The 27,017-nt window shown below is 45.1% G+C and overlaps 5 protein-coding genes across 8 annotated transcripts; 2 read left to right on the forward strand and 3 right to left on the reverse strand.

Moving 5' to 3' along the window:
* The first annotated feature begins 76 nt into the window (after positions 1 to 76).
* vimar (visceral mesodermal armadillo-repeats) lies at positions 77 to 9,708 on the forward strand. Of its 2 annotated transcripts, XM_068774715.1 has the most exons (8): positions 77 to 120; positions 1,231 to 4,500; positions 4,570 to 5,322; positions 5,589 to 5,756; positions 6,222 to 6,404; positions 6,478 to 6,747; positions 7,472 to 7,629; positions 7,972 to 9,708. In XM_068774715.1, the coding sequence occupies exons 2-8, from the start codon at positions 4,494 to 4,496 to the stop codon at positions 8,383 to 8,385; spliced, it is 1,953 nt and encodes a 650-aa protein (XP_068630816.1). In that variant the 5' UTR covers positions 77 to 120; positions 1,231 to 4,493; the 3' UTR covers positions 8,386 to 9,708. The 2 variants fall into 2 exon arrangements, with proteins under 2 accessions (XP_068630816.1, XP_068630817.1); XM_068774716.1 differs by lacking the exon at positions 77 to 120 and having other exon boundaries at positions 1,212 to 4,500.
* LOC137931285 (uncharacterized) lies at positions 673 to 3,432 on the reverse strand. Its single transcript, XM_068774720.1, has 3 exons — positions 2,421 to 3,432; positions 1,446 to 1,659; positions 673 to 870 (listed from the first exon to the last, which is right to left on the reverse strand). The coding sequence occupies exons 1-3, from the start codon at positions 2,543 to 2,545 to the stop codon at positions 712 to 714; spliced, it is 498 nt and encodes a 165-aa protein (XP_068630821.1). The 5' UTR covers positions 2,546 to 3,432; the 3' UTR covers positions 673 to 711.
* Positions 9,347 to 13,080, reverse strand: LOC137931284 (E3 SUMO-protein ligase NSE2-like). 3 transcript variants are annotated; one of them, XM_068774719.1, is made up of 4 exons: positions 12,771 to 13,080; positions 12,249 to 12,443; positions 11,124 to 11,244; positions 9,347 to 9,522 (listed from the first exon to the last, which is right to left on the reverse strand). In XM_068774719.1, exons 1-4 carry the CDS (start codon positions 12,963 to 12,965, stop codon positions 9,476 to 9,478), a joined length of 558 nt encoding a protein of 185 aa, XP_068630820.1. In that variant the 5' UTR covers positions 12,966 to 13,080; the 3' UTR covers positions 9,347 to 9,475. The 3 variants fall into 3 exon arrangements, with proteins under 3 accessions (XP_068630820.1, XP_068630818.1, XP_068630819.1); XM_068774717.1 differs by lacking the exon at positions 9,347 to 9,522 and adding an exon at positions 9,769 to 10,656; XM_068774718.1 differs by lacking the exon at positions 9,347 to 9,522 and adding an exon at positions 9,770 to 10,656 and having other exon boundaries at positions 12,249 to 12,425.
* Positions 13,081 to 13,808: 728 nt separating this feature from the next.
* On the reverse strand, positions 13,809 to 22,753 carry Sec8 (Secretory 8). The gene is made up of 17 exons (XM_068774330.1): positions 22,628 to 22,753; positions 22,155 to 22,316; positions 21,128 to 21,297; positions 20,373 to 20,526; positions 19,177 to 19,300; positions 18,471 to 18,628; positions 18,154 to 18,395; positions 17,983 to 18,079; positions 17,733 to 17,895; positions 17,520 to 17,652; positions 17,309 to 17,444; positions 16,934 to 17,248; positions 16,380 to 16,511; positions 15,772 to 15,918; positions 14,646 to 14,816; positions 14,147 to 14,344; positions 13,809 to 14,062 (listed from the first exon to the last, which is right to left on the reverse strand). Exons 1-17 carry the CDS (start codon positions 22,682 to 22,684, stop codon positions 13,898 to 13,900), a joined length of 2,724 nt encoding a protein of 907 aa, XP_068630431.1. The 5' UTR covers positions 22,685 to 22,753; the 3' UTR covers positions 13,809 to 13,897.
* Positions 22,754 to 23,214: 461 nt separating this feature from the next.
* On the forward strand, positions 23,215 to 26,970 carry LOC137931104 (protein Spindly-like). Its single transcript, XM_068774504.1, has 5 exons — positions 23,215 to 24,005; positions 24,116 to 24,207; positions 25,191 to 25,305; positions 25,944 to 26,073; positions 26,325 to 26,970. The coding sequence occupies exons 1-5, from the start codon at positions 23,315 to 23,317 to the stop codon at positions 26,557 to 26,559; spliced, it is 1,263 nt and encodes a 420-aa protein (XP_068630605.1). The 5' UTR covers positions 23,215 to 23,314; the 3' UTR covers positions 26,560 to 26,970.
* The last annotated feature ends 47 nt before the right edge of the window (positions 26,971 to 27,017 follow it).

Below are 27,017 nucleotides of genomic sequence, written 5' to 3' on the forward strand. Positions count from 1 at the left end.
CTTAACCTTTTCGTAGCCCAGCAGCGGGCGCGCAGTGCATCCGATAACGTTTTGTTATTACATGACATCAGTAGCGGCGCGCTCGGACTATGAACTGTTGTCGACGGGCAGAGCGTGCGTGTAATTTTATTTTTTAAGTTTATATATATATAGCCTTTTCATTTATCTTAGGGACGGTGTATTCAACTTTTAAGCTAAGTCCTAGGATGCAACTGCGCAGAGGTCAGGCCACGGTAAACAATGGTTCCATCCGAGCGCGCGGGGGCCCGCTGTTCTGTTGCGTGCTACTGTAGAGTTTGCGAGAGTTCTTGCAGGCGTAACATAATGAAACCATATCGTTATTGTGAGTGCGCGGTAAGCGGCGCAGTACATAATTAAATATTCTTAGCGCCGGGAGGCCAGTTTGTGCGCTAACAGTTCCCGCAGACCGAAGCAGCCAGTTCACTACTACAGTAAATAAGCTTTTGAAGTAACAAGGCTTTGTTGAGGTGCCGTCCGGAGAATCGACTTCCTAGTCGACAGACTTGATCCTCAGTAGACAGTGCAACGCCTAAAAGGTCACGGACCGATTGCTTGGCGGGCGACAGGCTTTATCATCTAGGGACTGGTATGTAATTAGGACGAGAACAAACTTGGCAAGAGCGGGGGACAAATGATACAGCGGGCGCCGTGGCAAACGTCTTTACTACATTAACAAGCCGGCGACAATTTTTATTGTGCGGGTGCGGGCGCGCGGCAGTAGGCGCGCAGAGCTCCACGCAGTGCCACGCCCGGCGCCGCCTTCACCAGCAGCCGAAGGTGTCGGTAGCCCGCGCCGCCGCCCAGCAACACGGGCGTCCCGCCCGCTGCCTCCGCCGACACGTGCGAGATCTGCCCGAACACTGCGCTCTGCAACATCCTCCGCCAACAACTCACGACACTAGATCCTAATCGACAAATTGTCTGCCATTTCAATTTTGTGGCCACTTCTCTCACTGCGAATACTTCTCCGATTTCGAATATATTTCGAAAAAGCCTCCGCCTTAGGTCGAGTCCAGACAGTTAATGTTAAGCGCCCTCAACCCTCTACCATTCGAAACCCAGTGAAATCGTGAGATTTACGAGAGATAATTATGAGACTAACGAGAGAATGAAGCTTCTCCACGATGTCTAACATTTGGTGGTAGTGGTGGACCTGTTCTTTCACAAATCATCATTAGTATAAGAGTTCGCTTGCTCGCTCTACCGCAGGTTCAGAAGATGAGAGGACGCGAGACTTCGCGGAGCGTGCGGCCTCGCGTTAGGACACTGCATCACCAAGAGCGTGCCGTGCAGCTGCGCATCGCACGCTGCGCTGACGGGCGCACCTCCCGCGTCGCCTCCGCGCTGCGCTCCGGGTGACTGACTGTCTAACGTTAAACTAGAAACTGTAAGCTGGGTGCGGCGCCTGTATTCGGTGTACGTACTTTGCAGGTGACCATGGCTTGGCAGAAAACGCTGTGGCCCAGTAGCTTGGGCACGTAGTGGAACTTTTTGGAGTAGACGCGGCGGTCGTCGGCGCGGCGCACGCCCTGCTGGATGGCGCGGTAGGGCGGGCGCACGTAGGGCGGCGCCGGCACGCGCAGCGGCTGCGGGTGCGGGTAGCCGCCGTCCCCAGGAAACTCGGACAGTGGTGCCGTCCTGTGCATCACTCATACAATAAGGTTTTCTTATAATTGTTTGTTTATCTCTGGGCGTGTCTCTCATTCCTGATACCGAAAAATCGTTGCCAGCGGTTGCGAGAGGTAAGGAAAAACCGCTGGTTGTTTTTTTCTTTTTAATGACTCTCGTTTTGGGGGCCTCTCGTTCCCCCCGCTTTGTATTGGGGATTTTTATTCTACATTCTCTTTTGTCCTTCACATTATCTTTTATTCATTCCTTTTACGCTTCACATAATCTTTATGATTCGCTTGCATATCTTCTTTTTGCATCTCCTTCCTTCATTTACGTACCTAGATCAAAGTTTTTTACATTAATTATGACAATTTTTTCTTACCACAGACTATTACTTACTTTTTTTTCCAAAAAACCTTACTCTTAACTTAACTCTTTCTCTATGCCTAAAATAAAGTAAGCATCATTTATTTTATTGACTTTTGCAAGTCTTTCTCTTTTTTCTATTTCTGAGCCTGGTTTCCTTTTGTTGCAATCTGCACCACTCCTCTACCGAATTCTAGGAGTGATGGGCGCAGGTTGTCAGCGATGAAGGAGGCACTACTTCCCCCCTATACCTATTTCACTATCGCAACTTCGAGATCAAGGTGGAGGCTTTCACATACAGGACCACCCTACTGCACCGCCCTTATCGTTAATATCCCGTCGGTTGCCGCCAGTATTGCTGGAATGCCTTTTGGCATAAAGCGTTTGGATCGAGACGCAGCCGACGCCGCCGGTGTACTTACATGGCGCGCCTACTTCGTCCGTAGTTGTGCGATTGCTCGTAACGAAAGGTTTGGTGAGCCGGCGCCGGGCGCAGCAGCCACGCGGCCACGCACAGCGGCAGCAGCGCGTGCCGCAGAGCCTGCATGGTGGACTGGCGCCGTGGCGCGTGCGTGTCGTCGTTCCTGCGGCCGCACTGAGCGCGCGGCGCACGTGCGCGCCCGCGTGCCGCCGATAACCGCTCGGCGACGGCGAGCGCTCGTGTCGCTGTGTCCGCTACGAGCTCCACTACTGATACTCAAGGCAATAATACAAACCATTGCATACTAGCCGCATGAGTGACCCCAACCCATAAGTGGGGTGCAGGGACACCTACATTTTATGGAGTCAGCTTACTAAGCGACGCGGGGACGGTGCACGGACTGCGTCGCCAGTCGTTCCCACGCTCCCGTCGCGGCTGCTTGTGTAACTTATATCCGCGAGCTAATTAAAGATGAACTTTCCAAAACACATTCATTTGGTCTCCCATAGCCGCATAGACTCAGTGAACATACTGAACTCTTTATCCCCACAAGAGTAAGTGCGCAATTGATCCTGCGATCGCAAGGCTCATTGCAGGCTGCGATACATCTTTCAGATTTCCCCAAGTCGATAGAGATGCATGCACATAGCTTATTGCACACATTCATAGTTATTTTTATTCATATACGTGATGCTATCGGCTTCCTTATTGAAAACATATCGAAAACGCAGTTAGTGCAGAAAGCGTGCCAATCATGTTGGAATTTATGACAGTGCTTATTTATTCTTGAAATTTAAACGTAACCAACGGATAAACTTGTATTTGTTGTTCGTCTGTTTTTATCTGTAAAGTTGTTCTAGACTGTCAAGAGTAGAATCGATAGGTCAACCATAACAAATTAAAAGTCGCAAATACACATATACCGCGCGTTGGGTAAATAAACTATATACCCATTATCCAATTTCGTAAATAGCACTCAACCGTATTATCAACGTAAAATTGTGAAGCAATACAACGAAACGTAAAATTTTCATTTGTTTTTCTCAATCGGTTTCCAAACATTATCACTAGCACAAAAAGCAATAATTGGAAAAATAAATTGAAATTTCTATTGTGCATTCGATTTTTAAATATTTTTCAACATTGCGACGCTGAACTTTGATGATATTGTACACGTAGTGGACGTTTAAAGAGGACCGAGTAGCAGTAACTGCTTTGCCCCGTTATGATCACTCGCCAACTACATTTCGACTTGTTCAAAAACTTAAATATAACGCAAAGGTTTATCGTACTCGGCCGGTCTCGATCCGTCGGGACTCCTGCAGTTATCAAAGCGTTAAGAAACGAATATACACCATCGGACAAATGACGCTGGAGATCAGCCTCGGAATTATATGGCCAACCGAATAAGCCCGGAACGCTTTCCTCGTACGTAGGCAGCACTTCTGCACAAAGCAGCATTTAGGCCACATGATGAGAAACTCAAAATAAGAGCCACTGCAACTTATCGTAAAGGGGAGGATTCACGGAAAACAAAGTGCTGGTAGAAGTCGAATGTCCGGCATGAAAAACTTACGCCAGTGCTTTGGAAAGAGCATCCGTTCGGTGTTCAGAGCTGCCATGTCAAAAATAAAGATTACCCTAATGGTTGCCGATCTTCGTAAGAAAATGGCAATTTAGAAGAAGATATACTATCTGTGGTATACTGTTAAAATAAAAGACTAAATTTTACAGATTCATATATTAATCTACAGGAACGCACTAGTAAAATGTAATTAATAATCTATATTAATATTATTCTAAAAAACTGTTAAATAATAACCGATTAATATTAAAAATTTAATGCTTAAAAAAATAGATTTAAACTGTTCAAGACGTGCGAATCTGCGGCAGCCCTTGGGACGTGACACATGTGACATATTGATCAAAGCGCTGTCAAACCGTGTGTTTATTCCGCGGGTAAACTCCGGGTAATTCAGGAAAGAAAAATGATTATCGTGGTAATATAAACCGTCGACTTATTAAAACGTGTAAATCGTATTAAATTTTGAGTAACTTCGTTTATTAACCGAATATGGATGGTAGGTTTTTATTTAAATATACTGGTTTTTAATATTAACAGTCATGATATTAATTCTCTACATTTACAGAAAAGTCAACCAAGAAGTCTAACTCTTTTGAGACCTTAGTTATTGAAAATGCGAGCAATATAAACGAATTAAAGGCTAAGTTACATGAGATAATCTCTGCTGGAAAAAACTACCAATACGACGTGTCTCCGTGCCTGAAATCTCTGATAAACGGCAGCGACAAGTCACTCGTACTGTTGAGTGTGCAGGCCATCTCCGAGCTCGCCAAGTGTCAGGTTAAAAGGGAAACGTACGCACAAGAGGACTTCGTCAAATGTTTGTTGAGTATATTGAGCAAAGAAATAACTGCAGACACCGCGGAACTGGCTAGACAAAGCTGCAGGGCCCTCGGCAACTTGTGCTGCGACTGCGACATCTCGCGTGGCGTCATTTTAGAAAACAACGGCGTCGCCACGCTGTTGAACTTGCTAAGGAGTTGTCTGAAAGATGACTCATTACAAGAGATCAGGTTGCTTGTAAGCAAGACTCTGTTGAACTATGCAATAGGAGGACAGAAGTTCTCAGAGTCAATAGTAGTGGATGGTGCAGTAGAATTGCATAAAGAAATTCTCGTGTGTGAAAGAGAGAAAGAGGAAATGAATGATGAGGCAGTGGTGACAACTTTGCTCATATTCAGTGTCATAAATGACAACATGCCGGAGTATTTGTTCCCACCTAATGTCAATAAGACAGTGATGGAAGTTTTGAGAGATACAACCAATATTGAGGTGTCGGAGCTGTGCCTGGAGCATCTGCACACGCAAGCGGAGCATGGTGAGTGTTCACAAACAGAAAGCGCTTCCAATAACTATGATATTATCTTATTGAGAATACAATCAGTAAGTCATCATTTGACTTAAAATAGAAATCTAGCTTCTATGTGACAAATAGACCGATCTATAGACATGCACAAGTTATAATGTAGGCTTGCATGTGCTGTATACCATTACAACTAAGAGCGCATATGTACTGATTAAGACAGGTTTAGAGAAGCCAACAAAAGATTTCACTCACTAAAGTAAACTTGTGTTTTTATTCAGATTCAGTGAAGACACTTCTGGCAACGGAGGGTGGTGTACAGTTGTTGTGCGGGCGGCTGGAGCAGCTGATGCAGAAACATGAGGCCGGGGATATGAATGTAGAGGATGTTGAGGTTGAGGCAGTGGTAAAGCAGGCCTGTGACCTTATCATCATTGTGCTCACCGGAGGTGAGTTGATGCAAATTCTTTTCATACATAGCTGATTCACATTTTATTAGTTACACAATATAATGCTACAAGTGTCAAGTTGTAACTGGCTCCTAGTACAACTGTACTGTTATTGCGTAAAGCTGTATATAGTTTTACCTGCTGCTGCAAGACTTGAAAACAAATGAATAGGCAGCCGCTAATTAACAAATTAAGACCTCAAATAAAGTTGATTAATTTTACTACACAGAACAATAACTAAGTGTGTCAATTCTGTGTGCATCCATTGTAATACCTGCTTTTTGTTAATGTGACATGGGCACTTTTTTGTTGGTGTCTATTCTGCAAGCCATAATTATTTTTATAACAATTTCATTTTTAGTCTGTACTTTTATGTGACTAAAGATGTTTTTACTGAACAGCAGGAACATTACAGAATGTTAGCCAATAATTGGCACCAAAATAAGTGTATTGCTCTGTATGTAGATGAAGCAATGAACATCCTGTACAACAACGGTGTGGGCGAGGTCTACCTCGACATGGTGCGGTGGCTGGACTCCAGCAACAACTACTTGCTCACCACAGCCGTCCTGGCGATTGGCAACTTTGCACGCAAAGACGAATATTGCATACAAATGATGGGGGATAAGATCTACGACAAGCTGCTGGGTGAGTGTTGAATTAGAAAACTTCAACAGGAACATTAGCCAAAGGTGGAGTTTAAATTGCATTCACTTTGTAGACATATTCGAGGCGCACCACGAGATGTGCCTGCGTCTGGAGCGCGAGGGGGAGCACGAGGGGGAGCGCGGCGGGCAAGGCAGCGCAGCGGCGGCGCGCGTGCAGCACGGCGCGGTGTCGGCGCTGCGCAACCTGTCGGTGCCGGCGCACAACAAGCGGGCGGCGGGACCGCGCGCCTGCCGCACGCTACTGCGCGCGCTCCCCGCCGTGCGCGACCACCAGCTCGCCTACAAGCTGCTGGCCGCCATACGCATGCTGGTGGATGGACAAGGTGCGCTGCACAGACACACACCCACACACATGTGAACCATTGCCCTGTTGGTACCCCCGAGCCGTAAAAACACCGAATCCCGTTATTTTCTACTAGCAGGTCGGATATTACAGGCCGTATTGCTTCGCACCGGATTGCGCTGCGAAACAGTAGCGTAAAAGCGTTGCGTGCGGGGTGGACGCGCGCTTCCACTGGATAGATCTACAACGAAACTGCGACAATATTGAGGTCGCTTCGTCAAGCGTCAGCTTAAGCTGGAAACACTTGACGAATGGTATAGGAGGTACATGGGAGGAACGACGGCATCGACAATACGGAATTTCTTCCCCGATGCCGTCTCATCTTACCTCCCGCTCCGTAACATCGAGCTGGACACGGTCTTGGTCCAAATGCTGACGGGGCACGAAGGATTCTCGGAGTATCTACACAGGTTTAAGATTGAGCCGGGGGTGGACCAGACTGCGGTGCACCTGGTGGCCAACTGCTCGCGTTCGGAGGACGATTCCGAACTCCTAACAGGAAAGAAGATAACCGAGGACAGCATCACATCACTGATGAACAGTGACGATGACATGCCTGCGTTCTTCAAATGACGTAATTAATAGGAATTAATGTACAATTTAAAATTTTATAATATTTGGCATTCAGAATTCAGGTAGCAGACTCCTTCGCGGTGCCTATAAAAGAGAACAATTGCGACATGAGCGCGTGGGTCCGCTTGCAGAGAGCGCCGCGCGGCAGCTGGTGTGCGACGCGGCGGCGCTGCGTGCGGCCGCGCGGTGGGCGCGCGCGGGGCACGCGGGCGCGGAGGGCGAGGCGCCGCGCCTGCTCGCGCGCGCGCTTCGCCAGGTGCACGCGCTGGCCGCGCCGCGCCTGCTGCAGGTACGCACGCACACGCACTAAAGCCTGTGTACGATGTAACGCCTACATCTCGCAGCCGCGAGTGCCGTGTGTTCAGGGACTTGCTTATCTCCACCATCACTTTGCTAGTGGCTCCGGCAATGCGAAATCGTCCACATAACAACGATAGCGATAACAAGGGCATGTAAATGACGTGTGCAGGGTCCGCCGCGTTGTTTTTTTTTACAAAGAAGGCTCAATCAACTTTGTCTCCAGCTGTAGTGTACAAATATCCGTGCCCGGTCTACAGGCCTGCGCCTGTATCCACACGTCCACATGATTTAAACATGAGCCCGTAGAGTAATGCATGCGATGGTTGCGCAGGTGGAAGGCTGTGTGTCGAGCCTGGTGGGCATGCTGGTGGCGTCGCACGCTGTAATGCAGAACGAGGCCATCCTGGCGCTGACGCTGCTTGCGCTGGAGACGCTGCGGCGAAAGGAGGAGGAGGAGGAAGAGCGCGAGAGGGCGCTCGTCGCACAGTTGCTCGACGCCGAGCTAGGCAAACATCTGTCTCTGCTGATCGAGACCAACTGCGCCAAGATGCCGCCCGAGGTCGCCGAGAACCTGTTGGCCTTCCTCGAGTTCACGTGCAAGAACAACCAGCTGGCGTGCGACTACAAGCAGGCCAAGGTAGTGGAGGCACTGCGCAAGTTCGCAGAGGCGCGGCGCGACCTGAGCGAGGCGGCGCGGCGCTCCGTCGCACTGGTGCTGGCCACTATGTGCGAATGCGATGCCTAGGCACTTCAAAGTGACGTTTTGAATAGGAACTGCTACGTTGCTACGCTAAGCTTCCGATTGCCTTCGCACCAGCACGCGGTGGACTCCAGCTGCTCTTTGTCACGCTTCGTGTAGGTTTCCTCATGGCCTCAAAGCGCAATTTGCTCCTACAAAAGTTAGTTGACAATTGTGATGCAGACACCTTGCTGGGCCCCATTGTATAAATGCTGTGCAGGCTCTGCATAGTGTGCAAAAAAAGGGGTTCACAACAGACCTACCGGGATCCTATAAAACCTTGCAACTAAATAAGGATTCAGAGAAGTGCACTGTATGATTGCATATAGTCAATCCGATCTCGTCGTAGCTGATTGCGTGCTCCCGGGTGCGAGTTTGAAGGTCGAGCGAGGAGGCCCGCAGCGCACGCGCAGCCCCGCTGTCCGTCCACTCGATGCTAGTGTGCGGAGGCAGTGATTTCTAATCTTACAAATCCCTATCTACTATTACTTCTTTTTGAAGTCGTTGCATTTATTAAGTAAAATACGATAGAAAAAGATTTACTTCATCTATCTTTTAAGGGCGATCCACAAGCGCCGCGAGCACTCAAATTTGTTTCGATTGCTACTTGTTTGTGTGCTTACGGCCAACTCGCTACTTTAAGTTTAACTCGCGCTAACGCGGTTGACGACGGTACTAGGGGTTGGGAAATTCTTGAAAAGCGTTTACTAAATATATTCAAACTTGTTAGTCCGTAAAATAGAAATAGTTTGGTAACTATATTCTACAGAGTGTTGCGCGAGTGAGTGCACGTGTGTGTACAGATAGTACCGCCCGCACGCTGCTCCCGCGTCGCATCCGCACGAGCTCGTTTTAAGAAAATATTAAAAATTAATATTAGTCCTCTTAATAATCAAGGCACTCGAATGACTTGACTATGTGGTCTCAATCTAAATGAAAATAGTATAAAAAATATTTTTATTTTTTTCTTTTCACATGGTAAAAAAAAAGTTTGCACACTGATTAATCAAACAATTAAATAGAAACACTTTTTTCGATCAACAATCTAGTGCCACTGCTAGTTTACAGGAAATGTATTCTCAAATTATTTTCTGCTCTAATATAATTCCGGGTCGCAGGGGGAGCGCAGCCCGCAGAATCCGCCTGCAATCACTTTATACTTATTACACTAATTATAGTAAAACGAATGCTCACCAGAGCCAATGAGCGACAAACGATCGCGGAGTCATTGGTGAGGTGCCGCAGTCGTGTGGTACTTGGGGACGAGGGGGGAGCGGCCGCTGTCGTGTGGTACTTGGGACGAGGGGGGAGCGGCCGCTGTCGTGTGGTACTTGGGACGAGGGGGGAGCGGCCGCTGTCGTGTGGTACTTGGGACGAGGGGGGAGCGGCCGCTGTCGTGTGGTACTTGGGACGAGGGGGGAGCGACCGCTGTCGTGTGGTACTTGGGACGAGGGGGGAGCGACCTCACGGCGCTGACGCCGCGCCCGTTCGAAAGCTCTTAGAACGGTCGCAAACATAGTTTTGAAACTTGAGCTTCGGATAGTTAATCAGTATAGACTTATAAAGTTTTTATTCTTGTTAATGCACTTTGATTGTAGTTGTATGGACCAAGTTTATATAAAATCTATATTAGCTTACGTTGCGTGTCACATCGAGATACATACTCGCCGCCGTCCGAGCGCGCTCGCGGCCGAGACCGCGCGGCAGCGACGCGCCGCCGGCCCGGCTGTCGCGGGTACTAAACCGAATTTGCAATCAGTACAAGAAAAAATATGCTCAAATGGCCAAGTTACCGTGTAGTTTGTGTAATTTAAGTGACATTGTAGAATCTCGCCCCGGCCTGTACGAATCTTGATGTGGACACTCATGCGCTGGCATCATTTTTACCATAGGTTCCTGCTGAATAAAGTTTAAGCAAAACAACTTGTTTCAATGCACTCGCAAAGAGTCTGCCGTCTCTCCTTTACTTTTCAAACGTCCACAGACTGAGCAGTTTGATGAACCTTTTCCCCACAAATATGCCCGTAGTTAAAAGTTTAAAAAGACATAATTGACAAGTTTTTATTTACATTTATATATAGCAAGCAGCGTGTAAAATAACCAGGTATTCCGCAAGCCCGCGCTGATGACGTTAGTGCGAAAGTGAACTGGTGTCCAGGTCGCAGGTTTGCAGTACGCGGTGCCGATCGTGCTGGGACAGCGTCAGACAGGAGCGCAGCTCGTCGGCGCTGACCACGTGCCGGGCCTCCAACGGCTGCGTGTTGCCGCACCCCGCCACTGACAACATGACTTGCACTTCATATGCACAGCTACATGTCTAACACTTGCACTTTAGAACAGTCCACCAAACCTTTTTTATGATTAGTTTGGCCTACACAGTACTGCTGTTTGTGTGTTTTTAAAACTAAATTGTATTTACTGTGATAAAACCCATCAGATATGTAAAATGTGTGGTAACAATGTGCCCATAGAGTGGTGATGGCCAAAAAGAAAACCTTTGCAACCCTGTATTTGTTTTTGCAACATTAAGACAAAAATTAATCCAGGTATTTACATGTTGAGTAATACAATTTTCCATTCATATTCTATTTCATTGATTTAAAAATAGTATCTGTTGAGTTTGTTCCAAGCCTCATGTGAGAATGCCTGATGCTGCTTCCTGGGTTAATTATAAATAACCCAGGAAATTTGCAATACTTATTACATCACAACACAAAGGTCAACAGTAAAAATGTGCTTCTCACCTGGACATTTGACTGTTTTCCTCATATTAATTAGTTCCTTAATTGATTCTCTTTCGTAAATGTGGCCACACACTGAGTTTTTCACTGGGTCCTTTATTGGTCTTTTTGTGATTGGATCAATCTGAGAACAAGAGTGAGTGTAGGCTGATAGATAGTGACAGACAATACAATAGAACGAATTATATATAACCAACAATTCTGTTTATAAAAGGTGAAAAAACTTCCAGCTGGTACTGCTCTGCTCCACAAGCTGCAAAGTCATGTCTTCCCACGCACCACTTGCAAGCACATGTTCAGTCACAATTGACAATCATATAACAATGTTTGAAAGTATATCTGCACTTTACCCGGTTGTCTTATCATCATTATACATTTTTTAAAATAAAATTGGATGCAATCAATAGATTATTAGAAAGTACATACTCCTTCATTTCATACAAGACATATCAATCAGAGACGATGTGGTTTAAGCAACACAACAGTACTAATGAATAAGAAATGTCGCATGAACACTACAAATGTGTGAATCTCACACTTTCATGTTCAACTCCTGTTCTAATGTATGTGTGCATGGCAGTACAAGAAACTGATGACTGCAGCATGGGCTGCGTGCAGACTAGATTGGAAAGTAACACCTTAACCAATCATGTAATAACAGTGCCTCTCAGAGAATCATTTCTAAATAAATATAACAAAATAATATTAGCAAAAATCAATGTATTTGCAGCAAGACAAAGTCGTGAATGCCACTATGGCTTTTCTGGCAATGGAGAACAGTCAATTAAGATAAGAATTCAAGAAAGCAAATGAAAATAGTTGTGCTTACAAAATCTTGGTATTGGGCAGCAAATTACTGAAGAGAAGATAACTCATGGTATTAAAGCAATGCTTCTTATCCAGCAGCAATCAGGAGGTGCTAATGTAATGTTCCATTACCATTTAGGTATTGGGTGTAGCCAGAAATAAAAGGTATATGGAATAAATAATTAAATAATACTATACTATTGACAACACTACTTCTGCAATTATCATCATCATAGATATTACAAGTTTCTATAGAATAATGAATAGAATTATTTGTTATTTGAGGGAGGGTACATTACATTACATCTGTTTCCCACTTACATATTGTTCTTGTGTTTCAGTGATGGCCAGGTCTGATTCATCCAAGCTTTTCATCTTTTCATTCAACTTTATCATGTATGGATGTTGATTAACATTGTGATGTGTCTCTACCATCTTGTTTAAGTTCAAGTGAAACATATCATGCAGAGAGTCCAAGTTTTTCGAGTCGATATTGCTCTGTTGAGAATTATTTATCTGAGGAAATCTTAGAACTGTAATGAGTTAAAAATTTAAATCTTCTAGTTTTACATTAATAGTAAAGAAAAAATTATAGTTTTGCTTGGACAAAACTTTGTTAAACAAGCACGCCTGAAAAATCTTATTTATTCTCGCTACCTTACGACACCATCCTTTTATTTCTTGGAATAATTTAAGCAAATGAATGTTACAGTTTTAATTTAAAAACAAAAGTTATTTGTTCAGTGTGCGGCGGTGACAAAAATGCTAAAAAAATATTTTTCTTCAAAATCTCTAACTTTTAATCAATCTAAAAATTAAATAGATTGAACTGTAAGAATTCACCTTGGCTTTCTCCATGGCTTGGTCTGCGTAATCTTGACGAGCTTCTAATAAACAATATTCCTCGAGGCTAGACTTGAGCTTAGAGTACTCGGTCTCCTTCTCTTGTCCGTTCAAAAACATAGAAACTTTCTCCGCGCAAGAATACAAACTGGTAAGGCATTGTTTACGAAGATCAGTTAATTCAGCATCGGCCATCGCCGTACATTAAGCGGTTATCTGTTTACGCGGACTAACCAAACTAATGCTATGTATGCAATAATTATGTGTATAACTGAAACTTCTTTTTTATAATGAAGTAAACGTTGTTGTCCGTTACGATGACAGTAATGTTTTGTTTTCGGCTTAGTTCTACAGACATTTGGGTCAGATGACAGACGCAATAGGGTGTTGTCATGTGTACAAGAAATTTTAATCTTGCGAATAAAATAATTTTGATATTCTTAGATCAAGATAATTTTTTGAAGAAATAATGTTTTAAGATGACTTAAAACATCTCATTAAGTCTTCTCAAAACATAATTTATTTTATATATTGTTTTTTTGACAAGTAATCACGCTAATCCGTAAATATAGCGTAGCAAAATTAACTTTATTATTTACTTCTATAGAAAACTAGAAGTTGATTGATAGAGCATTATTTTAGGTAAAATATCGATAGTAAAGTTGTAGAAACGTACACAGTACGTCACAGTGACCGAAAAATGTGTTGTATGAAATTTATTCATGTCAAGCTGCCCACAAAGACAAATAGTTCGGTGCGTTTAAAATCCCACAATGTAACTAAAAATTTTAGGACACTATTATTTTGTTTTTACTTTCCCAATAAACGTAGTTCAGATTTAACTTACTTTAACTTAAATGGCACCACAAAAGAGGGACTTGAACATTTTCCGCCTTTGAACGAAAAATAGACACAATTTTTTATAAAAGTCAAATATGAAAAAGCCTTAACCTTACAAAGGTAAAATAATGAAATAATTTTAAAATAAGAGATTTATTTATAATACATTTTATATAATTATGTTTAGAGTATACAAAAGATACTGGCTGGTGCTGTGTTCGAATATTTGAAGATTGCGGAGAGCATTATTAAGGGGGGCGGGGCAGTGTGAGGCGGTGGGGGTGCATTCAGACGGTGACGCCGACGTGCCCGAGCGCAGCGGCCAGTCGCTGCAGGTGCGCGCGCATGTCGGCCGCGCTCACGCCGCGCCGCGCGCCGATCACCTTGAACGCGTTCAGGTACTCCAGTTCGGAGAACTGCGGGCCCTTCTCGCGCACCGACGTTATGATCTCCTGTGCCAAAGAGCGGCAGATTGTACAGGGACAGGTGTGTGTCGGTGCGGGGCGGGACTAGATATGCGGGGCGGCTCGACTCACCTCGGGCGTGCAGGCCAACAGGTGTAGGTAGGCGTGCGCGGCATGAAGGCCGGCGTGCGGCAGCTGCAGCGCGGCCAGGCAGTGGCGCAGCGCCGCCAGCCGCGCGCCCGCTGCCCGCGGCTCGGGCGCGCCGTGTGCGCTCTGCCAGCGCCACACCAGCGCCGCTGACATCATCTCGCCCAGCCCGTTCATCACGTACTGCAACGCGACACCGTGCTATACAGCCGACATCTCCGTGTCAAACTTTACGTCACATCCGCAGAGCGAGTGTGTCGAGTAATTCCGGTACGGACAGGTCGCCCGTATTGGCACGCACCCGGTTTCCTATCCAAGTGAGCAATGCCGACCACACAATGTCTACTTTTGCTGCTGCTCACATACTCCAAAACCGAAGGTAACATATTAGTACACATTTTGGATCACAGAGCTGCCTGCTCAAGATTGCCGGCGACATTGAGTGCCTGCTGCCTTTTCTGGAGCAGTTGAGCGGGGAACTCACCGCGCGACGCGGGGGCGCCAGCACGGCTGCGGCGCGCTCGTGGAAGGCGAGCAGGGCCGCGGCCAGTTGTGCAGCGCCTCCCGACCCTTCCGCTCCCCCGGCGCCAGCTGTGCCCGCAACAGACTCGCAGTGCTCCTCCTGCCCCAGGTAGTGGAAGCACTCGATGCGCATCTGCAAGTCGTTACATACAGATAATAACAGGCGAACAGCAGCAATAAAAATTGCCAACAAAATTATGCACGTAGGTATTTAATGGAATCAGGCGTTACCTTGCGGAAGTCCATCCTAAGCAAGAAAAGGACCAATATTTTCCTTCCTTCCTTAAATTTATCAAGATGAATACCGATGACGAGGGGTCCGGATAACTAGTACAGGGTTGCTCTTTTGACACGCTCCAGAGAACTTCTGAAGCTAATATTTGAGAAAAGTGCCGAGAACAATAATCAAAGTCAGCAATTTAAGACAACAGTAAGTGCGGTGTGAACGTGTGACAACCATAATGCGACGAATTGTAATTAATGAGGTTGCTCGCTATTGCGCGTGTCGTGCGGGTGTCGTGCGCGTGTCGTGCGGGTGTCGTGCGCGTGTCGTGCGGGTGTCGTGCGCGTGTCGTGCGCGAGCGTGGGTCCACACAGCGGTGCGACTGCTCGGCGGCGCTGGGCGAGGGCGCCGGGGAAGGGTTCCCTTATACTAGTGTTAATGTATTTTGATACGGCGAGGCGGCCATATTACTTTTTCTTCCCAGCCGACACATGCGCACTGCAAGTCATAGACCCCTTCCAAAGACCGGCACGAGGACCGGGCCTGCGAGCGCGCGTCCAGCGACTTGTCTTGCGTGCGTCGTGCCCACGCCGCGCCACGACAAGTGTATTGTTTTATAACTTGTGTGAATGCACCACGCTGTGTTTAGTTAAGCTATAAGACATTTCAATGTTCATGTGATTTAGCATATCTTACGTTGTATGTTATATTTTAGTAGTGGACATGCACAGGAGGCAAAAATGTTTTTCGCTTATAGATAACTACATTATCATAGGCCGAAGGTGTTTGTATAAATAAGTAGCTAAGAGCTAAATAAGAGCGACGTGCTTTCTCTGGGGACGACTCTGAATCGCTGAATGTTTACCTCGAGGTGCAAGAACAGCAGGCACTTGTGGGAGATGTCCTCCAAGACGGCGGCGGCAGAGGCCACCTCGGCGAGGAACTCGTCGGAGGGCTTGAGCGCGGAGCCCACCGCAGCCGGCAGCGTGCGCACGTTGCTGCTCAGCCAGTCCTGCGGCGACACCAACTAATAAATCTACCTCATGATTCCTATCCATACTCAGCTCTTCCCAGCCTGCAGTTAATTTATGCCTAATTGGTGTCCTTCCATCAGCTGCACCAAACAGCTATTCATTGTTTTCTAATTATTTTTCATTAAAATTTCCTTCCCGAGACTCGCCGCAACAGCTCGACTTAGATAGAGTCCAATGGTGTAAGGAATCCAGGTTAATACTGATCATTTGTTGTTGAATGTTGCCTACATCTATATTAGTTATTAATATATAAATCTGCACGGCCAGCGCAGCGCGGGGCAGCGGGGCATCTCCCTCGCTCGCACAGTTGATTGCGCGTCGAGAGCGATGCCGGCAGGCGGCGAGCGGCGACCGGCGATGATGATTTCCCAACAGAGATATGCAACAGAATGTCTCGTTGAATGGTTCCCGAGCGGTCGCGCGCGCGGTGTGCACTCACCGCGCTCTCGCACAGCAGCGCGACGTCCGCGAGCACGCCCACGTCGCCCACGACCTCCCGGCGCGCCACCTCGCCGTCGCCCAGGCTTGCGCCAAGGATCTCGGCCTCGCGCTCGTACGCCTGCTTCAGCTCCTGTGTCACACGCGCATATAGTTACGGACTGTTGTTCGACAACCTCGTATATTCACTGGGATAAGATTTGTTGTTATTCACTTGAAGACTTCAAAAACTAACAACCTAATCAACTCTAAGTTAATTGACTGTTAGCCAATAACAAGTTTCTACTTACGGCACTTATGCAAAGGTGAAATCGCAATCTTTATACATTGTGCTAAAAAATTATTAAGATATTACCGCAGATAGGCGGCTGACTTATTTTATTAAAACGTATACGTGCAAGAAAAATCTGTTTTGTTTGTAATTATTTGCTTCGGGTGGATTGCGAAGGTTGCGTTCAACGTACGAGGAACACACAAAAACGAACATTAAGAACCCGTGAGGCCGGATCATGCTCATATTAAATTGTAATGTAAGCGGCTACAGGAGGCGCGCACCTGCTGCGACGGCGCGGAATTGTCCGCCGACAGCGCCGCGCGGTAGTTGGGCAGCGACTGCAAGAAGCGCACGATGTCGTCATCGGCAAGCCAGCGGGCCGCGCGCGCCGGCAGCGCGGGCTGCAGGCGCGTGTGTTGCGCGCGGGCCGCGGTGCACAGCGCCGCCAGCGCGCCGCCCGCCGCCCGCAGCGCAGCCGCGCCGCCGCATGCGCCGCAGCGCCGCGCACTAGCCGCGCACGCGCGCACCGCCGCCCACCACTGCGCCGCGCACACCGACACCCTGCACGCACGCGCACGCAAACACTCACTCACGTTCTGCCTTTACAACAACACCACGCAGCGAACTCGCGCGGACACTCACGCGTGCGCCCCGACTGTAGTGCGCTCGCGGCACGCAGCGGACGCGCGCGCCGCCGCCTCCACGGCCGCGCGAGCCTCCTGCGCCAGGCGCTCGCTCTCGCCCCAGCGCACATAGTCCGAGACGAAGGCGCGCAGCGAGCACTCCCCGCCGCTGCAACACGCGCATGCACGGTCACATGACGACCATCGGGTTAACGGTTGCGAAAGCTACGAAGGCGGCGCGTACCCGGGCAGCGACTCGATGTGCGCGCACAGCGGCTGCAGCGCCGGCAGAGCGGCGTACAGCAGCGCAGGCCGCGGCCGGCACACCAGCGGGTAGCGCTGCCGCCGCGCGCCGCCCGGGCTGCTGGGCGCCTCCGCTGCGCACGTGCCCGGTTAGTGAGTGAGCGGAGAGGGGTGGGGGGGAGTGGGGGCAGACGAGCCGCGGCAATGCACCCACCTGCGAGGCGGAAGAGCTTGGCGCGGCGCCGCGGCGGGCGTTTCTTGGCGAAGTAGTCGGCGAGGCGCAGATCGGGCTGCGGGTCGGCGGGCGGCCCGCCCGCACGCTGCGCCGCAAGCGTCACGCTCTCGATTTCCAGGTACTCCGTCAGCAGCAGCTGCAACTGCACGCCAACAGAACGACCCGTAACCGGTGATCCGTACGATGGCGAGCACACATTGCTCAGGTAAAATAAAAAAGACATACTGACCACCTGCTGCACCGCGCTCCAGTAGTGGTGCTCGGTGTGCAGCGCGGCGTCGGGCAGCCCGTGCCGCTGCAGCGCCGCGCGCCACAGCTGCAGCAACCTGCCGACAGCGTGCACTGTACCCCGCGCCCACCAAGTTCTCCACACGCGCAGCTTGATGCCCTCTCGGCCTACCTCTTGTGCCTGGCTCCGCAGGCGCGGAACTCGTCAGCCAAACAGGCAACGAGGCGCACGAGCGCTCGGCCCGAGTCGGCCGCGCCGTCAGCGCCCGGCATCTCGCCGTCGTCATCGACGTCATCGGCTTCGGGCTCCCCATCAGGCTCGGGCCCCGCCTCGGCGTCGCCCTCCTCAATGATGCGGTGCGACACCGACTCTATCACCTCCAGCAGCTCCGTTTGAATCTGAACTTTGAATTTCTATGGACAGAGAGTGTATTAGTTTTGTTTGGAGGAACGAGCGCCGCCGCACGACCGCAGGCCGAGCGTCAGTACCTCGGTGGCCTCCCGCAGCTGCTCCAGCACTCCCAGCGCCTCCAGTGATATCATAACGGTGCTCTCGAACGTCTTGTCCTCCTCCGACAGGGAGGCCTCATATTCGGGAGTGATGTCTTGCAGATACGCGTCCGTCACCTCCTCACTCTTCGTGAGTTCTAAGACAATCGTAAGGACAGAGGAAAAGTTTTATAGTCATAAGTACCCATAAACTTGTAAGAAAATATTTTGGCTGCACTGAAAACGAGACAAATTAGTACATTTTTTTTGTGCAGTTTTTAATTTATTTTTCATTCTGCTAATGAAGAAATCCTATACATTTTAAAATTTTACTTCACAAAAGGCAAACCACATCGAAAGCCGCAAAAACTATGTACCTCTATAAGTCGGTAAAGTAATACATAGTTGGTTTGAGCGATTTCAATCTGCGCATTTGGATGTCTGGTCGCCCGTTTTGTTTGTATAATTATTTACGAAATAGCATAAAGTGATAGGAGAAAATGGCATCACATACCCAGGTAAATGTGAATAAACTTTAAAAAAATATATCCCAATTTTTCACATAAAATGAGAAGGAACGTTTTTCTCTGTCAAATTAGAAACAAAATACAATTGCAAGCCACCAAATTTAGACTACGCAGTAAGATGTTCACCGCGTGCTGATTAGAAGCTGCGTGCACAAAAGCACGGGCCGCGTGTAGCGTACCGGCCAGCAGCAGCGCGGCGGTGCGTCGCGCCGACGGACGCCGCGGCAGGGGCGAGCGCTCGCTGCGGTACACGGCGTCGCTCAGCCGCCGCACGATCTGCTCCACCAGCTCCAGCTTCATGGCCTGCCGAGTACATGCCACCGCAGCGATAGCATTACAACACCTGCACCCGTCACCGGCCACGCTTTTGGTTATAACTATTTCGGTTTCGGGTCCGATATCACTATATACACATGTACAGTGATTAAATTAGGAGGGCATTAAATTAGAAGCCAACTACAAGTCTTCAAACTATACATCTATATTGTTACAAATGCAAGTCAAATTTGTTATATTATAGATGCTGCCCAATAAAATTTGGGGTTCTAATTCTAAATTTTTTGTTCTGTGGCCGAAAGAGGATCTGCGTCATGGTGCCTACACAGATTACTAAAGTGTTTGCTCGCTTGTACGATGTAACTATTTTGTTATAGTCAATTGATTAAATATATTACAGATAGGTATATTACATTGACGAGCCTCACTAGGTATATTAAAGTTTATTTTAAATAGAAACATGGGAAATCAACTTTTCTGCACATTATTTATAAAAATGGTAAAAGGTCGGCTACATGTCATTTTGTTTTTATATTGTTACACATTTCCATTAGCAAGTGACAACAAGTGAAATTTTTGCTACAATTTCAAATGTATGGAATTTTTTGGTGACAGTAATGCAATCTGTTTACTTAAAATAGAGTGAACGCCATATCAGATATGTGTATCCCAAATGAATCCCCGCATGCTGTATGTAGTAAAGTATTTTAAAAGGATTAACTCGATCTATTATCAAAAAACATTCAAAATCGTGCATTATGGGACCAAGTGAATACTTTGCAGGTGTAGAATAAAAACGCTTATATCAGTTTCCTGTCCGAAAAAACACATTGCTAATGATTATCCGCACTAACAGGTAATTAGGTTTTTTTCTATTCTTATTTGTATCTTTTTTCCTGGCATTCACTGTGAGCCTGCAGTTAGGTAAGGGATTGCTGTTACACACTGCCTTTTTTTGTATAAATGTTAAAAGAACTGTATTGTGGAACCGTTACATTGGCAGGCGTCATTGTCGCGTAACAGTTGCGTAAGATGGAAGTTGTTTTGGGGAGGCATGAGAAGACAAGGCAAAAATTTGTGTATACAGCGCAATAGTGACCTGCAGGTTGTCAGCAGTGGCGGAAAGCGCGCGCACGTGCGGCAGCTGCGTGCAGCGCGTGCGCAGCGCGGCCTGCAGCGCGTGGGCCGCGGCCAGCACGCGCCCTGCAGCCGCCAACTCGCGGCACGCGCGCTCCGACACCACCACGCGTTCGCTGCAAGCCACAACCCTCATCAACCTTACAATACTCTTCATATATAATTTAGAATAGTGTAGAGCTTTTTCGTTCAACAACATATTCAATGGCAATATATTCAGGATGTTGTCTACTAGGCTACCATGGTTCTGTAGCGGGTATAATATTGTAATTGACTTGAAGCCAATTGAACCTTCATATTTTTCGTTCTAGCTTATACACCATGAATTTTATATAACTTCAATCAAAAATTAAATTAAAAAGCTATAAAAATGCAGAGCAGACTTGTGAGACTCATAAAAAACAAGTCTTTTGAGTGTATTCACTTAAAACCACGATCAATATACTCCAGTGCAACTAATATCAACAAAATTTTCATCTTAAATTATTTGCTATCTAAATTATCATTATTATAGATACTGTTATTATCTTCTTACTTTCTATGGTACTCTATCACTTTGGAGGCTTTCAGAGTACTTAGGACATTAATAAAAAGAAGGCAACACAAAAACTACAGCAAATTCTTTCTTAAATTCTTCTATTCCTTAATTAGCAATAAATATAGCATCTAAAGCACGTCCTAAGTCTTCTCCATAGACAGTAAAACATATATGCTTACATGTCGGCGAGCATCCTGAGAGCATGATGATGTGCACGTGCGTCTGCCCAGAGGCGCCGCAGGTCTGCCCGGCGCAGGCGCAGCAGCGCCCTGCATGCTGCTAACCTGGCCACGGCCGCGGCACTGTGCGCTCCCCAAGCGCTCAGTGCTGCACCGACACTTGAGAATTTCTGGAAAGCAAAAACAACAGATGGAATACTTGAGCATGCTCACTATAGCTATAAGCTCATTAATAAAAGTCAATCAATACAAATAATATTTCATACATTTACATGTAGACAATGTAGAAGCTCAAATAGGCTCAAATAGTTTTAAAAAAAGAACTGATAAATGCCCATGTCTCGCTACTACATATTTTGAATGATGTGTTTGAGGGTTTTCTATTATTTCTCATATGTGAAATGAATTCTTGAAACTGGTAGTTGTTAAGCAGTTTAATACCTTGAATGCTGCCTAAGCTACATATCACATCATATTGATGCATGGACTTACAAAAGAGCCAGTTAAGGAGGCCTATATTTAACTTACTTATACAGAAATGGAATTACTGCTCAAATGTTAGGCATAATGCAAAATTAGGTAGCTTAAGCATCTTACGACACTAAGGAATTGCAAAAAAGAAGCGTCTTGTATTAGACATAACATTATTTCTGGTTATTACAATGACTGGATCATACAATATTTTCAAATAATTAAAAAAGCATACCGATCTATATCCTCTGAAACTCAGGCAAGTTTAGACTTTGAATGGAAACCCAAAGAAAAGTATTATGATGCATTTTGTTACTAATTGGAACAGGCTTCTAAAATCTATTGCTATGGCATCCACACTGAATGCTTTTAAAAGTAGATACATATCTCAGCCTTATAGCTACTAGTAAGCTTATAAAATAAATATATAAAAGTAACTACAGAAAGTATAACTTGTCTATAAGTGTTCTAAATACCAGTAACTAAATAAACTATATCAGTTCTACAATTTTTGGACAAAGTATACTAAAGCAAATATGTGCACGGTGGGTCATACCTGCATAACTTCTGTTATCTCTTGTGCATGCGCCGCAACCAGGTCGTCCAGCCGCGCATCACTCTTTTTGTACTCCTTCTCCAGTTTGGCCCTCTCCTTTTCACGCTGTTCATTTGTTTCACTTGCAGATAACGTTCGAATTACCGACATAAGTAGTCCGCTCTAAAATAAATAAAACAATCAGTTCGATTCTAGTGATAGTAGCTAAATATCTCTTGTTATATCTGTCGCTTTAAAAATTTGTACGAAATAGTGGTTCCGCCCGACTAAGTGCAAAATTGCAGCAGTGTGGTACACCATTGCAGACATTACTAATAACAGTAACATTAAAAGTTTGTTTTTAACTATATTGCATTTGTAGATGAACCAAACATTTTTTTAATTCTGTACTGTGCGTGGAATACGTAATAGATAAATGTGTAATTGACTAATTCGCTTTAGATTAAAGGCGCCCTAAATAAATTACTTATTACCGTTTCCTTCCCTTGTTTCACCCCGCGAGGTGGCTTTGTGGGCGGCGGTGACGACATGTCCACTTTTTCTGTAAATCGTATCAATTTAATAAAATCCGCCCCAAGAACAGCGGCCTACAAACTCCTCAAAACATAGATTGTCAATGTCAGTGCTGCTGTCAATAACATTACATTTTAACGACAGATGTTGAACATTGTTATCAATACTTTTTTTACAAACTTTCGACACACTGAAAACATTAAATAATGATTATTAAAGTAAATACAATTTTATTTTAGAATAAAAATTACATCTTAATTTAAATTTAATGGTTATCATCTCCTTAATGCTTCGGTGCTTCTCATTTAGCAAACTCCTTTATTGCCGTGGTCTTGAAATAATTATTTATTATATTGCGTTCGCACTTAATTCCGGGATTGAATCTGCCTACATCAGTTTTAGAGTTTTTATACCAGTTACAACTTTTTCATGTTCTTCTTTGCGGTAATATTCAAGGTCTGCATGAGACAAGTAAGTTAAAAAATTGTCGATGTATTTTGACATACGTTGCGTTCACTCTGGTCACCGTTGCTTTGAATTTCAAATTTATCAAGACATTTGAAAGAAACTTTTTTATAAGTTGTTAATAAATACCAAAATTATAAGGAGTCATAAATAAATTTATAACGCCAAAGCGATTAAACAAAATGGATTACTCGACGATTAGTAATAAAACTACTTTTACGGATGTTGAAGAGTTAACTGACGGTGAGTTGAGTGAGCGGTATTATTTGCTCCGCAAACAGTATGATCAGTTGTCAGCCAGCTTGGAAGCGACGAAACAAGAGCTTCACGAGACTAAACGCAACTATCAGACCGCATTGGACGTGCAAAGCCACTTGAATGCCGAGCTGGAAACGGTGCAGTCGGATGAGGAAAGACGAAGAGCAGAGCTGAGTGCTCGCCTGTCTTTGCTGCAGGAGCAAATTACAAATTTGCGCGAAGAGAATTCCGAGGCTGCAGAGCGACATGCGAAAGAAGTGAAGTGTTTTGAAAACGAGATTAGTCGTTTGAAAGAAGAAAATGCCATCGTTGAATGCAGAAAGTCGCCCGAACGGGATACTGCAGAGGTCGATGAGGTCCGCGCTGCTTTGTCGACGGCCATATCTGAAGCCGCTTCCGTGAAGTTGGCTCTTGAAGAATCGCGAAATGAAACTGTATCGTGGCGATTGAAAGTTGAGGAATTGATGACAGAAGTAGAGGAGCTGCGGGCGGCGGCTGAGATCCGGCGCGAGGAGTTACAGGCCGCCGGCGAGCGCGAGGCCACCACGCTCGCCGAGTTGGCCGAAACACAAGCGATGCTGCACCGAGTGGACTCGCAGGATATGCAGCCGCACGGTCTGTTGATTTTATGTCTATAATGTTATATCTTATCAAATACACATTTATCATCAGTATATTTGTGGTAGTTTACTTGCTGGAGAAAAATAATGTGTATGTGTGTTTAGCTGCAAAAGGCAACTCTATATTTGCTGAAGTGGAGGACAAGAGACAGGAGATGGCCAAGAACTTGATACAGATGAAACAAACAAATGCTAGGGTAAGCTATTCTTAACTTAATCTATTTTTTTGTGAATAAGCCAGTCTGCTTGGCACTTCATTCTGAGTAAACTGTAGTACTGTATAAAAGTTGTGATTATTTCAATAACCATTGTCCATTTTTATATTTTTCCTTTTGCATCTGTTTCGTTGGTAGGGAGGAATGCCAAACGAACAAAGTCCTCTTTGCACCCATTTGTTGTAAATTTTTTGAAATTAGTGGCTTTTGGGAACCACCACAATTGTGACAATACATTCCCATAAAATGTATATGAAAAATCATGCATTAAATTTAGATAATTTATTAAATAAAAATTTATGTAATAATTGCAGTGTAAAATTAATCATTTGTGTTATATAAAGAAGCATGAAAAAAATTGCTCTACTACTGTAGATAACTGTGAAAATAAAAAAATCACCCTTAGTTTGATGTTAGTTCTTTTCAGCCACCTTCAAAAACTTGCAATATTTCCTAAACTATTGTATCTTTTAAGTTATAGGATGTCATTACTGGGGAGCCAAATCTAATTCTAGGTTCAGTTAAAATGACATATCTGGCAGTTCAAGAAACATTTACAAGATCATTGTAAATGATTCCAATATGTCTTAGATCTTAAAGTCTCAAAATCTTAAAATAATAGTAAATGGATAAACAAAATTTTGAAGGGCTTTGAAATTTCCAGTCCCTATGTCTTAAACTAAAGTAGAATAGATTATCTGCATAGGCTTTTTTTTACAATATAACAAAGTTGCCTTTAGTGGAAGAGAGAATAGGTTGTTACAAAGCTGGCTTATTATTTTTCTTACATTAATGGAAAATGCAAAATTTGAGCCCATTTATTCATTATCAAATTGGGCCAAACCTACTCCTTTGTAGTAATAGTTGTAGGTGACAATATTTTAGTAAAAAAATATTGTTCACTCTTAATTAACTTTTTTAAGCTCATTGTAGACAATAATGAATGTAATGTTGCACATTTTTAGCTAAGACGAGACCTGGCCAACAAGCAGGCGGAGTTAGACGCACTGCTGCATGAGAAGCAGACCATATGGGAGCAGCAGGCTGGTGCCTCTGCACACTATGATAAGGAGCTTAGTGGTGAGACAACCCCTGTTGTCATTTGCTAAAACATTTTGTCAGCTAAATTCACTGATTTTATTTTTTATTACGAAATACTTTTGATTTAAATGATGTCAAACTAGAATCAATCCTTTTTGATTCATTTATGAATTTCCTCTAAATATTAACTTTTAATATGATGTACATAATCCCGGGAGAAAATTAAGTATGTAAATTACCCTGCAAATCGATGTTTGTTAAAGTTTTTCTGGATAAAAGATCCCATATAGTTTTAGTATTGTTTTTGGTCCAAGGGTCAAATTCTGAATTTGAGCCACAAATCAGCTGTGAAAGTATTTTTATTTTAGCATTGTATCTGTTGCAATATCAGAAGACAACTTGTCCCTTGAACATAAACAATGTAGTATGAGAATATTTGTGTCATCATGTTGGTAAATAATATAACAGAGGTATTGTTAAAGCAAGGTTCCCATTCATTGAAGGAATCATCATGTGCTGGCAATGCTGGCAGTGCTAGAACAGTTATTGTGCTGTGATTTTTGTGAGAGGCCTATGCCTTGCACTGGGTGTCTATCGTCAGACATTATGTTGAGTCTTAATTTGATATTACATATCCATTACAATTGTATTATTAAAGAATTGTTGCATAATTGCAGAGAAGTATGCGGAGCGCGTGACCCAGCTAGAGGGCTTATGCGAACGGCAGCGGCGCGAGCTGGCGCGCTGGTTTAAGCAGACGGAGGCTGCAGAACCCTCCTGGCTGCCCAGTGTGCTCGACCACCTCAAGTGCGTGCAATTGCCGGCTATTCTTCTATAAATTTGACATTGTTGTACTTTGAGTCTGTATTTTAATACTTAGGACATAAGACATTTGGTAAAGATGGCAACCCTTTTTTTTAAAAACTTTAATTCGTTATATTACACTCGCCTTGGCCAATACAAGGCAATGTCATGCATCATATGCTATTATTTATTAAATTACTTTAAATCGGCAGAAGCTGTAAAATGGAGGTGATCAATGATTATTCTGATTACAGGAACGAGTGCGAGCAGTTGCGTGCGGAAGTGTTATCAAGGGGCGCTGCGCAGCTGGCCAGTGCGGTACAAGTTCGGGAGTTGCGGAGGAAAATAGCCCTGCTGAGCGCGAGCGCGCCCAAGAACTCTCTTTCGCCCATGAGCGGCGCGGAAGGGGATGAAAACGAAACGCCCAAAGTAGTCCACACCAAGCGAACCATTCTGGACAACACCAAGAAGAAAGTGTCTTTCAATTAAGTATTTTCCGTAGTGCAAAGGAATTGACTCTGTGTATATCATGTACATATAGTTATAAGTGAAGGTTAATTTTTAAGACGACATAAATATTGCATTTGTGAAACTGTCGTCGTTCTAGTGCGCCAGAGTGGGGACTTCCTGAAAGGTGAGCATACACCCGCTGTAGACGGACACAAGCTGCCCACAAAAGTTCTGTCATTTAGTGTAGATGTACATTTCTGCTGAACTCTTCTGTGCCCATTTACTTCTTGTGCGACTTGGCCAGTAGATATGCTAGGTGTGCCTGGTTGGCTTTGAAGGCAGTCATGATACTTCATCAACTGATGTTAAATTCTGATGTGTTTCATAACAATTATTAATCATGGTATCATAATTACTGATAAAATAGATCGAGAGTAGCACTGTTAATAATGGTGGGAAAAATTAAAATCATTTGAACATGAAATAAAAATATAATT

This window comes from Battus philenor, unplaced genomic scaffold (assembly GCF_028537555.1).
Source record: "Battus philenor isolate CCGP_79_NKW_IND1 unplaced genomic scaffold, ilBatPhil1.0.hap1 SCAF_7, whole genome shotgun sequence".
Lineage (NCBI taxonomy): Eukaryota > Metazoa > Arthropoda > Insecta > Lepidoptera > Papilionidae > Battus > Battus philenor.

Bases quoted from the DNA above. Each gene is read 5' to 3' on its own strand.
- LOC137931285 (XM_068774720.1), bottom strand. From the start codon at position 2,545: ATGCAGGCTCTGCGGCACGCGCTGCTGCCGCTGTGCGTGGCCGCGTGG. The intron at 1,660-2,420 runs GTAAGTACACCG...AGTGATGCACAG, and splicing joins GGACGAAGTAGGCGCGCCAT to GACGGCACCACTGTCCGAGT. The intron at 871-1,445 runs GTACGTACACCG...GTGTTCGGGCAG, and splicing joins AAGCCATGGTCACCTGCAAA to ATCTCGCACGTGTCGGCGGA.
- vimar (XM_068774715.1), top strand. The intron at 5,323-5,588 runs GTGAGTGTTCAC...GTTTTTATTCAG, and splicing joins GCACACGCAAGCGGAGCATG to ATTCAGTGAAGACACTTCTG. The intron at 5,757-6,221 runs GTGAGTTGATGC...CTCTGTATGTAG, and splicing joins CATCATTGTGCTCACCGGAG to ATGAAGCAATGAACATCCTG.
- LOC137931284 (XM_068774717.1), bottom strand. From the start codon at position 12,965: ATGGCCGATGCTGAATTAACTGATCTTCGTAAACAATGCCTTACCAGT. The intron at 11,245-12,248 runs GTAAGTGGGAAA...TCTTGTTCTCAG, and splicing joins CTGAAACACAAGAACAATAT to ATTGATCCAATCACAAAAAG. The intron at 10,657-11,123 runs GTGAGAAGCACA...TCATGTTGTCAG, and splicing joins GAAAACAGTCAAATGTCCAG to TGGCGGGGTGCGGCAACACG.
- Sec8 (XM_068774330.1), bottom strand. From the start codon at position 22,684: ATGTCGTCACCGCCGCCCACAAAGCCACCTCGCGGGGTGAAACAAGGG. The intron at 18,629-19,176 runs GTACGCTACACG...CGATTGTCTTAG, and splicing joins CGCCGCGCTGCTGCTGGCCG to AACTCACGAAGAGTGAGGAG. The intron at 15,919-16,379 runs GTGAGTGCACAC...GTGTCGCCGCAG, and splicing joins CGCTGCTGTGCGAGAGCGCG to GACTGGCTGAGCAGCAACGT.
- LOC137931104 (XM_068774504.1), top strand. From the start codon at position 23,315: ATGGATTACTCGACGATTAGTAATAAAACTACTTTTACGGATGTTGAA. The intron at 24,006-24,115 runs GTCTGTTGATTT...ATGTGTGTTTAG, and splicing joins GCAGGATATGCAGCCGCACG to CTGCAAAAGGCAACTCTATA. The intron at 26,074-26,324 runs GTGCGTGCAATT...TTCTGATTACAG, and splicing joins AGTGTGCTCGACCACCTCAA to GAACGAGTGCGAGCAGTTGC.